At 34.8% G+C, this 15,742-nt stretch overlaps 1 protein-coding gene across 1 annotated transcript in view; it reads right to left on the bottom strand.

Moving 5' to 3' along the window:
- xirp2a (xin actin binding repeat containing 2a) overlaps nucleotides 1-15,263 on the bottom strand; it is a 41,623-nt gene extending 26,360 nt beyond the window's left edge. The window contains exon 1 of the mRNA XM_073851425.1: nucleotides 14,883-15,263. Coding sequence (XP_073707526.1) covers nucleotides 14,883-15,068 — 186 coding nt within the window. The 5' untranslated portion in view covers nucleotides 15,069-15,263. The remainder of the gene's footprint in view (nucleotides 1-14,882) is intronic.
- Nucleotides 15,264-15,742: the final 479 nt, after the last annotated feature.

The following is a 15,742-nucleotide window of genomic DNA, read 5'->3' on the forward strand; positions in this document are numbered from 1 at the left end:
TATCAGATGTTCCATAAAGTACTCATGCAGCTGTGGAATAGAGTTCAAAGCATCAGGAAGGGAAAATCAACACTGTCCCACACATGCTAATGCACACACAGACACACACATTGATTGTGTCCTGTGGAGTCATATTTCACTATTCAGCTCATCTGGTGTAAGACGCACACGCAGAGTCTGTCCAATACTGAGCCAGAAGGTCAAAGTTCACCCTGGGCAGCAGAGAACAGGTGGTTTCATTTACACACACTGAAAGGCAGAGTTTCACTTTATCAGTTACCCTGCAAGTAAATTAAAGGCTAACTACTGTAAATGAATTCTAATAAACAGACGCGTCAGTTTCTCATGTTGTCATTACTGTCAAAGTGCTATCGAACACTGCTGATGCTCTCAAATGCACTGAGAAAATTTAGTTGTCAAGAACTTTAGTTAAAAGCTGATCCTGTTAAATCTCTTATGCAGTTAAAATTTTAGCTGGATAAAGATTAAAAAGCTGTGAGTTAATTCACCTGAACAAACTCCAGATTATGAAGTTTGTTCAGTTTATGTTCTAGCCATTTATTTCCTAAAGTAGTATTATCTCAGTCAATAAACCTAGCCAATATTGTGTGTTTATATGTTTGTCCTTACAAAAAGTACTGTGACATATATCAGATGACCATACAATTGTAGTTATGCTGCGTTTCAGGCAGGTTTTTGAGCCCATAAATCACCACGACTCACAACTTTGTAGCGTTTCAGGCAAGTCACACTGAACTGCCTGAGTGCATTTATTATTATTATATTATTAGTAATTTGATTGCAACGTTACATTGTCCTAAAGTTTATTTTTTCACCATGTACCACTTGCATAAACACCGCATCTGTAGGGGCTGCCATTGTTGTTTCGCGGGCTATGTGACGTCAGAGTGCAGAAATGGGAGTACATCGATCTAGTACAAGTTCACGGGTGGGAAGTCACGGGTTTGACTGCCGTTCGAATGCACTTTCACAGGTAGAAGGTTGGAAAAACACTGGTAACGGGTTGCCTGGAACTCGTCATTAGATACATATAATGGTACTAAATAATACCAAATTCACATACCATGGCATTTTAAAGTATTTTAGAGAATACCATGGTACTACCATCATTGTAGTTTTAAAACAAACCCGATACCTGTGTTCAAAACTGTTTTTGGGTAACTACTTCTAATTTTTGGTGGCCTGTAAAGTGAAGTAAAATCTAATCGAACATGAAATGATTGAACAGAAGTTAATGAACCTCATTTGGAGAGAAACAAACATTTTTGTTGAGTGAAATAAAGTTAAAATTATATAAAAGTTTTATAATATGAAAACTTAAACTAAACTAAAATTAAGAATGTTGCCAAGGCCAAAAAAAAGGTTGTATAAGCACTAAGCTGAAATATGTACTAAAGGCATTTCCGCCACTGAATAAAAATATCAAAAGGTAATTGCGACTTTATCTCACAATTTGAACCTTTTTTTCTTACAATTGCAAGTTTACACCTCCTAATTCTGACTTTTTTTTCCTCAGAAATTGGGTAATACAACCTCACAATTCAGTTTTTTTCCCGCTCAGATTTCTTAGAAACTCGCAATTGCGAGAAATAAAGTCAGAATTGCAAGATATAATCTGGTAATTGCGGGAAATGAAGTCAAAATTGCAAGACATAAACTGGTAATTGCAGGAAATAAAGTTAGAATATCAAGATAAAAACTTATTTTTTGCATGTTTGTATTTCGCAGTTCTGACTTTTTACTGCAATTGTGAGTTTGTATCTCACAATTCTGACTTTTTTCTCCCAAACAATTTTGACTTTTTCAGATAGCATGGTGACATTGATACAATGTTGGATTTTGATCCAAACCATCATTTTGGTTGAGATTGACTGTTAAATGTTAAAAGTATGTTGGATCAGCACTGACATTTTTTAATGAAACTCAATAGCACACATGCAAAGATAGTGACATTAAACTAACAGCAATTTGTAGTTAATGAACGCAAGATGATGCATGTATCTCTGCAAAACACTAGTGTTTTTTTTTTTTTTTTTTACCATGATGGGCATTTACAATTGATTAAGCCGATTTGGTCTAATCCACTGGGGCATGGTTTTGGGCTGAGCCTTTGTAATTTTAGTAAGTCTATTTAAAAATAGTTGAAAAACAACAATTGTAGTTTTTAAAAATGTGTACTAGTTGGTAAACACCCATTTTGGTTCTGCATGTGCACTTCTCAGTAGTCTAATTTATGCTTCCTTATTAGAAAGAAAACACAGGTGCATCCTATACAGAAGTCTTGTTTATTGAACCACCTGACAAGCATGACTTCTCTGGGTGCATCAGTTGAACTGTTTACATGAGACGTCATCTAATCCAATATAGTGTTTATATGTGCCAGCGCCTTCAATTTTGCGACACACTAATAGCGTACAATGACAACCAATACAAATCACCAGAAGAAAAAAACCCAGTTTTTGGGTTAATATTTTTAATAGCTGCTTTCACTTACTTAGAATAAATGGTAACACAATCAGAAAGTGTTTCTGTTTATGAGAATATACATAGCTTTTTTGTGATATGCAAACAGAGTAAGGTCTACATAAGGTGAATTTGCAGCTTTAAATAATTTTTCATTGAAGCCTTTTTTATTTTCTGTATTTTTGTCAATATTATGTTATATAAACTCACTATTGCGAGTTAGAAAGTCAGAATAGCAGGATATAAACTTGCAATTACAAGAAATAGTCAGAATTGCGAGATAAAAACTTTTTCTCACATATGCGAGTTTGTATCTCACAAATTGTGTGATATAAACTCACAATTGTGAGTTATAAAGTCAGAACTGTGGGATATAAACTCGCAATTGCAAAAAATAATGTCAGAATTGCGAGATAACTTTTTTCCTCACAAATGCAAGTTTGTATCTGACTTTTTTTCTCAGAATTGTGAGACATAACATGCAACTGCATGTTATAAAGTCAGATTTGTGAGATTTCTGAGGAAAAAAGTCACAATTACGAGATACAAAGTCGAGATTACATTTTAAAATGTTTAAATTCAATGCCAGAAATATGCTTCCGTAGAAACTAAAACTACTAATTGAAAATAAACAAATATAATTTAATTTAATCTAAATGGTAATATTAAAACAAATCGAAAGCACATAACAAAATGACTAAAAATTGAAATTGTAAATGAAACTGTAAATAAAAAAATAAAAAAACTTTTTAAAAAAACTATAATAGTACTCTGCAAAAAATGCCAAAATATCTAAAAATTCTTAAATCAAGAAGAATTTTCTAGACGAGTAAAAATTATTATCTTGTTTTCAGAAAAAACTAGTCAAAATTAGGTAATTTTTTTCTTAGAACAAGCTAAATAATCTGCCAACGGGGTAAGCAAAAAAAAAATCTTATTTCAAAAAGAAAACAAGCTAATTTTTCTTACCCCATTGGCATATTATTTTGTTTGTTTCAAGCAATAATAAACTTAATTTTGACTAGTTTTTTCTGAAAACAAGACAATAAGTTTTACTCGTCTAGAATTTTTTTATATTTTGGCTGGAAATGACAAAAAAATCTAAGTAAGAAAAGCATTTTTTGCGGTGTATATAAATATTATTAAAATAAAGCTGGTCGTAAGTTACTATTAACAGTCTATAACAGTTTTTAAGTGTATGCTGATGACTAAATGTAATTTTTAGTTGTATGACATAGGCTACTATAGCTCATCACAGTACAACATGACGGTACAACATAAAAATTCAATATGCTGAACCAGAAATGTCCTTGGTTTTCATTTCAGAAATCTGGTCACCTTTGTGTGTTTGTGTGTGTAAGGGGATTTCCTGTTTTTGTAAGCACCACTGAGAGTCTCCCATTACTCTCCTGTCTCTGTGATAAGTGGACATATTTAAACATGAGTCACTGACCTGGAGTTAGAAAAACAAGACAGCGGGGCAGCTCCCTCTCTCTCTCTTACACACATTCACAAACAGATCTATAGCCATCTTCTTGCTAACACAAACAATATTCCCACCAACAATTTTAAAACAAACTGAGAGGCTTTTTAGGAAGAAAGAATGAATGATTGAGGGTGACAGGGTTTGTAGTCTGAACAAGGCCGCAGGTTAATCTACATAAGGTGAAGACAAGGTATGATTACCATGCACACTTGAGATGATACAAAAACACATACTGAACACCCTGTGACAGTGCGTGAACATCCAAACATCTAAATATCTGAGTTATTGTCCCCAGGCCTTGACCGACAGTTCTGTTTTCTTTTTTTTAACACTAAAGGCAGCCAGAAACAGTCACAAGGAGCTGCATTTAGCCTGAGTGCTACACATAGCACAGGGATAACTATAAAAGAGTGAGATGACAGCACCTAATACTTTCTACACTTTTAGCAGTATAGTTACTGTGTTTGTAGGGTATATTTAGCAGTAGCAGGGCAGTGATTCACTGCCAGCTAGCTTTAGCTTATAGCATGAGTTCATGTCTATTCAAAGCTGAATGTTAAGGAATGTTGCGGGTTCAAAACTGAATTGAGGTTTGACAATGCTGTCGATTACTACAGAACATAATTTGGAGTCTGAGCTTGGTTTACAAAAACAAACAAAAATGCTTTTACAGTAATACAGTAGGCCTACATTTACTATGAAAAGTAGTATAAGTAGTCATCATTCTTTTAGCTGTGGGACTACAGTTTTAGGCAGATAAATGTGTAATTTTGTTTTACTAACCAATTCCTGTGGGTGGATTTTTTTCTCATTGTTATGTAGTCCCTGAAAGTACCAGTTTTACATAGCCATGACAGGACAAATTGGATATAACTTTGCATAGACAAGCTCAGCAAAGCAATTTTATCACATTCTTCCATCTCTAATGTTTAAATGGCTATACCCTTGTGAAAAGGAAGACACTAGCATACATTTAAAAAAGAGTACTTATTAAGCACTTAATATAAACTATCAGTCAAAAGTTTTGTAAAGGTAAAGTACACTGAGAAATTTTCGTATGCATTTTTTCGTTTTTTTTTTTCACATTCGTCATCCTTTCCTATCAAAATGCTTGTTACGGATCTGAAAACACAAATCTTCATCTTGTGTTTATGAGAAAGTGACAGACATAGCTATTTTGTGATATGTAAACAGAGTAAGGTCTACATAAGGTGAATTTGCAGCTTTAAAGAAATTTTGATTGAAACCTTTTTTATTTTCTGTGTTTTGTCATTATTATGTTATATAAACTCACAATTGTGAGTTATAAAGTCAGAATAGCAGGAAATAATAATAAAAACGTTTTCTCGCAATTCTGACTATTTTTTTCAGAATTGCTAGATATAAACTCACAATTTTGAGTTATAAAGTCAGAATTGTGGGATATAAACTCGCAATTGCAAAAAATAAAGTCAGAATTGCGAGATTTTTTCCTCACAAATGCGAGATGGTATCTCAGAATTCTGACTTTTTTTCAGAATTGTGAGATATAAACATGCAATTGCGTGTTATAAAGTCAAATTTGTGAGATGTAAACTCCCATTTCTGAGGAAAAAAGTCACAATTGTGAGATATAAAGATATAAAAATGCTTGTTACAGATCTGAAAACGCAAAAAATCATCCTGATCCATTTTTTTATGACGGACGAAAGTTTCGGAGGCAGTGTGTAAACTCGATATATTTTAAAATGTAATTTATTTCTGTGATCAATGCAAAATTTTCAGCATCATTACTCCAGTTCAGTGTCACACGATCCTTCAGAAATGCTGATTTGCTGTTCAAGAAACATTTTAAGGAGCCAAGCTCTGAAGGTGCTTAGGTAACTATTGTATCTGTTGGCATTCTTCTTCTTCTTTTTCCTTATCTAATTTTCACCAAAATTGTCTCAGATCATCTTTAGACCATGCTGGCAAAAAGTTATGGAAATAAAGTTGATTAGTCAAATTGTTCTTAAATAGCGTGTGAACGAATTTGACGAACAGCATGCAAAAATGGATGTGAAACTACATCTCCGCAACGGTTTGCCGTATTGAGACCAAAACTTGGTGTGTGTTATAATAACCATGACCTGAAGCTACTCACATAGTTTTGGCACAGCGCCACCTAGTGGTCAGGAGATATTAGAGATTGATATTTTTGCTTTTAACTTTGGCCAAAATCACAGCAGTGCAGCATGCCAAGTTGAATGATACCAAATTTTTCATGGTTCCATGCTTCATGAGCAGAAGAGACTTCTTTAAAAAACAAATCTTGCTGTTCAAAAATTTTGACTGGTAGAATATACTTAAAGGGGTCATCTGATGCTCATTTTCCACAAGTTCATATGATTCTTTAGGGTCTTAATGAAAAGTCTATAATATACTTTGTTTAAAAATTCTCAATAGTAGTGTAAAAAAACACCCTTTTACCTTGTCAAAATCAGCTCTGCAAAAACTAATTTTATTGCAGGGTCCCTTTAAATGCAAATGAGCTCTGCTCACTCCGCCCCTCTCTGCTGAGGGATTATGAGACGCAATGTTTACTTTAGCCGCATTTAGCCACGTTTAGCCATGTTTAGTCACATTTAGCACATTATTAAGAAAGGCCATTCGCAAAGATGCATAAAAAAACCTTTATACTCACTTCTGCTGTGGGTGAAGCTGTATCAGGAACGATTCGCACGAACATAGAGGCATATGTCAATCGGGACCAGCGATTTCCTTTTAAAAACGAAAGTAATGTTTTCCTTTGCGTCGTCAGCGTCTCAGATGTTGGGAGTAAATGACGACTGCTGTGTTTATTATTACATCCAACAACATAACACCTCTATCGCTCAATCGGAGACATTCTTGTCTGCACCTGAGTCACACAATGGCGATCAGATTTTGACTGTTTCAGCTCGGTGAGGGCGGGTCTAAGGTAAGATGCTCATGTCAATCAACTATCATGGGAGAGGCCTCTGTCGGTGTGCTGTCACACAGACAAGAAGCTGAGAATGACCTGATTTTAACAAGGGGATATTACTTTTAAAGATTAATAAAATACCACTGGGTGGATTTTTGTCATTGTAGGATGGTTGAACTGCCAACACACATTAATGTTCAAACAACATGTAAAAATTTTGCATACGACGACCCCTTTAAGTACTGCATAGTATTACAGTTTGATATTAAAATAAATGCCAAGTTCTATCATGTAACTCGATGGCAGGGGTCCTTAAAGCAAACTGATGATATTCACAGCATTTAACTACTTAGCACAAGCTGATTGGTTCAAGCCAGTGAGCTTTTTGCTCTACATTTCAATGGTTAGTTAGCATTCACTAGAGCATTTCGCAGTGCTCCTCTGAGATTCTCTGAAACCCTCCACCTCCCCAGCTCCACCTGCACTGTAAAAAGTGAACAGGTGGATCAACTTAAAAAAATTACTTCAATTGGTAACACCTAAACATTTTAAGTTCTTTCAACTTAATTTATCACATAAATTAATTAAAAATTAAGTTGAAAAAACTTAAAATGTTTAGGTGTTACCAATTGAAGTAATTTTTTTAAGTTGATCCAACTGTTCACTTTTTACAGTGTGTATAGATCTGCTACAGGTTATTATACCTGCTATTTTTGCAGCATCAGTACATCTTAAATACTCACAGCACTGTATCAGTATATGTATTGGAAGTAGCAAGTTTCTATACTTACAACAATAATCTACAACAACAGCAATAACCAACTGAGCAGCAATTCAGCAGCATAGCAGATCTATTCCACCAAGACCAAATACATTAACATTGTTACATTCATTACCATGCTAAAATCTTCAGAGAGTTGTCATGATAGAAATGCAATTAGCTGAACTTTAGACAGTCTTTGATTTATGGTTAAAATCTACAGCTTAAGGATGACTTATATGTCATGTATTTAAATATATTTGTAATTACATGTAAATAAATACTACCTTTAAATTTATTATTAATAACACACTTAACACAGTTAAAATTATTGTCAAGCACTTTACACTATCTTTAGTATGTTAGTCAATATGGTACTTTAAAATAAATGTACTTTTTAAAAGTATGACAAACAATCTTGAATCGTTTATTTTAAATCAATAATTTAAAATGACTTTAAAGTAAAACTTAATGTACTTCAATGCACTTTAAAAAGTAAAAGCTTAGCTGTGTTAAATAAACAGTCATAAAAGTGTACTCTCTTTAAGTACACTTAAGTTACCTATTATTTCATTAATATATTATCAGAAAGAGCATGGTTTATACACACACTCATTTTTTAAGGTTTGAAGAACACTACAAGTGCATGTTCAATACAATTAAGTGCACTTATTTTTTCTCAAGGGTATGCGTGTGAAACTGTAATATTTAAATATATTAAAAACAATTATCCCACTGAAATGCCCATAGACCCAAACGTTTTTACAGACTGATGTGCGAGTAAATTTTATTTTATTATTTTTTTTTTATGATTTACAGCATGTCCGAAAATATTTCTTTGCCTCTGCTCATTTTAGTCATGTACTAAACCAGCACTAACCAGCATAACCCAGCCTAGACCATAATGGGAATTCATGCTGGATTGTTGTGGCATTTTCCCCAGAGTTTCACACTATTCTTTGAATACTCAAAATACATATTTGATTGAAAGAAACAAACTGAAATAAGATCTCAAACACTATCAAGATATTTGTTTATACAAAGACCGCATATCCAAACATAGTCAAACAATGATTTCCTCTACTCTATTGCGTAAGAACCATTCTTTGCCTCGCTGAGGTTTTCAGCAGATTTATGAAGTTACAATAGAATAAATAGACTGTGGGAAGATATTGATTAGGTATCAGTTCATTATGACGAGACATTTACAGTCTTACATTTGCTTATGACATCTCCTGGACAGAATGCGCAACAACAGCTCACGGCCTGCTGAAGAGTTAAAAAGTCCTTGCTATGTAAACCTTGGATGAACCTAAATTAAAATCCAACTAGACTTTAAACAGGATGTGAGGATTTGTATTTCTTTCTGTTCTAAAGTGGTTGATGAATAACAGGAGGATTTCATGTCTGAAATGAAAGTTTCTCAGTCTTTTTTTGACAGCCTTTACTCATGGCAGTCTCTCTGTATACCCTAACTGAGTAATAATGAATGAGAGAGACAGAGAGAAAGAGTGTGTATGTGTGTGTGTGTGTGTGTGTGTGTGTGTGTGTGTGTGTGTGTGTCTTTGCAAAGGGATCATGAAATATTAATAACCCCTGTGGGGTGGAGAGGTCATGTTTCAGATAGAAACGATAGATGGATCTCTAGCAATCTCTCTCCTCTTCCTGTGTTTATCTAGCCAACAATTAGCCACTCAATCAGGAACACCAGTCACTCATTCTGCTCTCCTGTCCAAAAAAACCCTCAGAATCAAGAATCAAGCATCTGATCAGCAGAGCTGGGCAGATTACTTACAAATTGTAATCTGTTACTGATTTCGAATTATATGACAAAAATTGTAGTTGGTAATGTAATCCAATATTTTACATTACATTTTAGGTAATATAATCAGAGCTATCTCGTTTATCGCATTGATTTAAATAGTACAATCGTGTACCATATAGATACAAAGATTAACAAAATATATTTCATTCACTGTTATTAACAATATGAAGTGCGATAAACAGTAATTGCAAAGGTTTCCCAAACTGAGGTTTGTGAGTTTATTGATTAAATCATAAAAAATGTTATATTAAATAAGTCATTATAAAATCAATCAAAATAAAACACTTACTAAATAAGTATATATATCAAGCCCGAAATTATTCATACCCCTGGCAAATTCTGACTTAAAGTTACTTTTATTCAGCCAGCAAGTTTTTGTTTTTTTTTGACCGGAAAGGACACAGGCTTCTCCCAAAAGATAATAAGACGATGTACTTGACAGCATGTACTTAGCTTTTATTTACATTTGAACAAAAAGTGGCATGTCCAAAATATTCATACCCTTTGCAAACTGTCACAGTCTATGGGAAAATCCAAAGTTCTATACAATTCCAAATAGTCCAAGCTATTACTTCTGTTTTCTGTCAAGCAGAAGCTTTATGCAGGAACTATCTTGAAAACCTTTACAAAAATGTAAGACATCAAGACTTGTGTCATTTATTTCAATTCTTTACTGAGGTAACCCTGATGGCTAACACCAAAGAAAAAATCACTGCAAATTTCAATTTTATTTACTATTATGTTTTTTTTATTAATAGGTTGAATTCACTTTAATTTTTATATTTTCATTTTTATTTAGGTTAACAAATGTTTGTAATTTTGTATTTTTTGTTGTATTTTTGTTATTTTAATTATGATTTTTTTATGTTACTATTTAGGTTCAGTTTCTTTTTGTTTCAGTCTTAATTTTTATTTATTTCCAATTAGTCATTTTAGTGCTTCAACTTCAACTAATTTCAGTTAGTTGCCATTCATTTGTAATTTTAGCTTAGTTTACATTTTTTATCTAATAATTATATGTCACTTTATTTCAATTATAATATTTCAATTTATAATTTTTCAATTTATATGTTACCTTAGAATTATAAGGTTCTATCTGACATTTTTGTCAAAATTGAGTTATTCACTTATTCTTATTCTGTGACAACTTATTTACATTATGTGATGTTTCTTTTGTAAGCTGTGTACATTTGGGGCCTTTTTTTAGAAAACAAAAAGGGTTTTATCTACAGAAGTCTATGGAACGCAAAAACTCTGAAGCTCAATATCTCAAAAGTGCTCAGAATGCAGATAGAACCTTATAATTCTAAGGTGATGATTTATATTATTTCAATTTTAAATGTGAAACTAAAAAGTAAGTCGTCTAATGCTCCCTTTATAGTTGTGAATTTGCAAATGCAAACAATATGCAACAATCCCTCAAGGGCATGGTCTACAATACATCCTTCATTGTACAATGTAAGTATGTAAATTTGTATGTGGCCAATCCCTCTAGTAACTATTGCATTTCTTTGTCCTGCTGGACAATTATAGCTTAAGTTAGTAGTTTTGAACATAGTCTTTTGCTGGTCTTGCGTCATTAGTGTGTAGAATAAAACATGGTTGAGTTAAAAGTAACACACAATGTGTTGTCCTCAACAAGACACAGAGGTGTGTTAAGAAACAACACAGGTTGTGTTGTTTTCAACACATCCTTTTCAAAAGTGAGAATTCTTACAACTGACTACAAGCTTGCATTCAGATCTGCCTCCATCCAATTAACAACCTATTACATTTATTTGTTTTTGATCATCTATTTAACATGTATGTCACAATACTGAAGAGAATGTAAACTGCTACTGATATCACATTGCAATGTATTTTGGCATTATGAAAGGAGAGTAATGAATCATTCCTGGCCTGATCAATACTAAAGAGCATTTTCAGGGGAAATCTGTGTAATTTCAACAGAATTGCTCTTTAAAAAAAAAGGTCCTTCTTTGGCATCTATGGTTCCAAGAATAATCTTTAAAGGGATAGTTCACCCAAAATTGAAAATTTCATGTTTATCTGCTTACCCCCAGGGCATCCGAGATGTAGGTGACTTTGTTTCTTCAGTAGAACACAAATGAAGGTTTTTAACTAAAACCATTGCAGTCTGTTAGTCATACAATGGCAGTCAATGGGACCCATTGCTTTGAGAGTCAAAAAAAAAAATACACAGACAAAACCAAATGAAACCCTGCGGCTCGTGACAATATATTGAGATCTTAACACACAAAACAAATGGTTTGTGCAAGAAACTTAACGGTATTTATATAACTTTTTACCTCTGATCCACCGCAATATCCAACTGTCCTGAGCGCGTTCACAACAGCCAGCAGTGATGAAGAGCAAGCAATCATAATTTTGTGTTAATTGTTTTGTGTGTTAAGACCTTAATGTATCGCCACAAGCCGCAGGGTTTAATTTGGTGTTGTCTGTGTATGTTTTTTTGACTCTCAAAGCAATGGGTCCCATTAACTGCCATTATATGACTGACAGATTGCAACAGTTTAAGTTAAAAATCTTTGTTTGTGTATTATTGAAGAAACAAAGTCACCTACATCTTGGATGCCCTGGGGGTAATCAAACAAACATCAAATTTTCATTTTTGGGTGAACTATCCCTTTAACATCCATGGAACCTTTCCATTGCACAAAAGGTTCTTTAAAAAAAGTTCTTTGGGCTTTTAAAATGTTCCTCTATGACACGAAAACCTCAACAATATGGATCTGCAAAGGGTGAAATGTGTTTAAACTCTAAACTGAGCTTGGAGTACTACCCTTCTAGTGGTAGCTTACTGTATATCAAACTAGCATCTTTAAACAGGCAAATTATTTAATAAATTAACATGCAAAAGAAGGGGAAGCATAGAACTTTGTGAATGATTGCCATTTCAGTTCTGCTATTGCACATTCCATGTGACTCTAGTCATCACACACAACAAGTGTGAGACTTTACAACAATATTTCCAATGCAGTATCCAAAAGAATATGATGGCCATCACCACAACTCAAACACCATTCATCCTCTTCTTTTTAGCTTGCAGCTTTTGTTTGTTTATGTGTGTGTGTTCTTGCAAGTATGAGTAAAACCAAACCATGCTAAACTAATTACTTCATTCCCTATATCTCTATATATCTCTCTCTCACTTTGTTCTGTTGGCTTTACTCTGCCCCCACACACACATTACCCACATGCAAATTATAGGGTTATTTATACGAAAGCCAGTGTTGTGGAAGGAACCCCAAAAATAAGTTTAAATAACATAGTGAAACATTTGTGTGTGTGAGCACGTCAGCGCACAGTTGCTCTGCTTCCCACAAGTTTATTGCAAGTGGCTGCTTCTGTTGTGGGTGTCTGTAGCTTTCTTGTGTGTTTTGTGTGTGTGTGTGTGTGTGTGTGTGTGTGTGTGTGCTGATGCACGTTCTCTGCATTTCCAGATTGTGACCTTTCTCTCTGTCTCTTTTTCTCTGAGCTCACAACAGTTTAATGTAATGGATTAAATGTTCCTATGCAAAAGGCCAGCAAAACAAGCGCTTTCCAGCACAGAGCAGTTCGCCAAACTATGAAACGCATAATTGAAACTGATCTTCTCTCTTAATCTACTGTCTTTCTTACTCCTTTCATGTCTGCTCTTTCAGTTCTCATTCTTGTATCACTTATTTCTCATCCCTGTCTCATTAATTTTTCATTCTCAGCCCTCCCATCAGTGTCACTTCACTGAACCGTGACTGTCAAACACTAAACTTTCAAACCTGTTCAGGTACAGGTATGATAACTTACAGTAGCACAAACCTGGCATCCTGCTAACCCTCCTGAAAAGACAGCAGAGGTTTTTAATGCTGGTCACCATGATTAGATGCAGATGTTCTGGTGTGTACCTATAAAGTTTATGCTGGTTTTATCTGCTATGCTGTGCTGGTAAATAGCTTGGCAATGTTCCAAACTAGACCAGACCAGCATGGAAGCTTAAACAGGCTATCCTGCCAATGATCAGGTCTGGGAAACTGGATATGCTGCTCTGATAACATAGCTGACTAATGTGTAAGTATGCTTTGAAAAACAAAATCCCAAGTTGATTGCAAGTTAAACCAAAACTTCTCCATCCAACCAAGTTAGAGCAAGAATAGGAATAGAATCTGGGCCACTTTACTACCCTATTGAAAAAAAAGAGTATATGCTGGTTAGGTATGTTTTAAAGCATGGTAGCTGGTTTGAGCTGGTTTAAGCTGGCCCTTAGTTGGTCATAACCTCAAGACAAGCTTATAACCAGCCCAGGACCAGCTCAGAACAGCTTAAACAGCTACCATGCTTCAAAACATATCCAACCAGCAGTTTTTTCAACTGGGTATTCCTTTTGATTCATTGTCTCTTATATTAATATATAAGCACTTCACGTTCAAAGAGGACCTCACATATGCTGTATATCCGAAAACTTACTCACTTACTGTAGACACCAAACCATGATGAGGGAAACAAACTGAAGCTCACAAAAGTCATTGATATGATCTCCAGATATCTTCTGCAGCCATTTGTCAGACAGGATGCCAGATTGTTGGAAATTTATGGGTTTTTACTACCGTTTATAAGTTTGAGAAGGGTATCATAGTTTCCACAAAGATATTAAGCAGTACAACTGTTTTTAACATAAGAAATAAGAAAAAAAAAAACTTATTTCAGTAGCAAATCAGCATATTAGAATGATTTCTGAAGGATCATGTGACACTGAAGGCTGAAGTAATGGAACATTCAGCTTTGCCATCACAGGAATACAATTTAAAATAGGTTTATATTACATAATTATTTAACAATAATACTGTTTTCTCTCCATTTTTCATCAAATAAATTCTTCTTTCAAAAGTGTAAATACATTTTGCTGACCCAAAACGTTTAATGCTCTATCCTGATGTATGCTTCAAAAAACACACAATCCTAAGTAATCTGGCTAACCAATTTGAATCTTTCCATTCATTATCTGTTATAACATATGTTCACATAAAATAAATGAAGTCCCAAAAAATAGAATTTAAATACCAAAGAATGATTTGGGGAAACAAATATCAGTGATACAAATCTTCAAATTATATTTGGAATGCTTGGAAAATCAGATGTGAAAATCTTGGGAATAGTTGACTGACTCTTTTTAAACATGCAGCAGCAGCAGCTGTTTTTAGTGGGGTTCTTTTTCTCTTCCTCTCTCTCTCTCTCTTCTATTTTTCCATCTGCTCTCTTTCTTTAGTTAAGTTGTACCCCCCAGCAAAATATCAGACAATTACATTCTAATGCACACATTATCTCTCTGCATGCATCAACAGACTCAAGAGCTTGTCTTCTTTCCATTGTCATTGTCTCATTCCTTCTCTTTCGCTCTAAGACTCACCACATGTTGCGCTGGTGGATTCTCAAACATTTGCTTCAGGCTGCTGAGTGGGATGTCAAACTTCTCAATGCGCCTGTTCTCCTCCAGGTCCTCTTTAGCGTTCGCAGGCCGCAGGGCGAGAGGAGACGAGCGAGCGTACTCTCCTTCTTTCGACACCTCGGGTCCATTTCCTGATTGAATTTCCATTGTTCAGGAAACCAGATATTCCAACCTCCCCCACGAGAGCAGAGAGGACCACTACTGAGAGACTGGACAGAGGAAGAGAGACACGGCGAGAGAGAAAGAGAGAGAGGAAAAGATGTGGAGGAAGAAGTGCGTGGCACAGTTGTGGTGTCTAGGAGGCCGAACCAGACGGACAAACCGAGGACAGCCTTGAAGGAGGAGAAAAAGAAAGAAAAGAAAAAAAGGCCTCTGTGAACTCATGCTATGAATTTCCTTCCAGTAAACACAATCATGACACGCACACTCAGAATGCCAAAGTTAAGGGTTTCAAAAGCACTGCCGTCTAGTAAAGCATAATCACTCGCACTCCAGCCAACAGGAAATGAACATCACTCCTGAACAAATCATGGAAATTTGACCACGGCCCTCCTCACGGCTTTGACACCAACACCCTTTCCTTTAAACACACACACATTTCCTAAAAAGAGAACCCACCCTGAGACTGTATCCTGCACACAGCCATAAATTTACAAAAAACTCCAAAAAAGCCATATATTTAAACAAGGACAGATTAAGGTTTTATGAGCCCATGGGGAATCCGGGGGAAACATATGGTTTTTGCCAGGGAGTTAAAAGAATAAAAAGTATAATACGGTATACTGTATATTGTAATTGACACATAACATTTCACAATTGTG

Source organism: Garra rufa, chromosome 12 (assembly GCF_049309525.1).
Source record: "Garra rufa chromosome 12, GarRuf1.0, whole genome shotgun sequence".
NCBI classification, from domain to species: domain Eukaryota; kingdom Metazoa; phylum Chordata; class Actinopteri; order Cypriniformes; family Cyprinidae; genus Garra; species Garra rufa.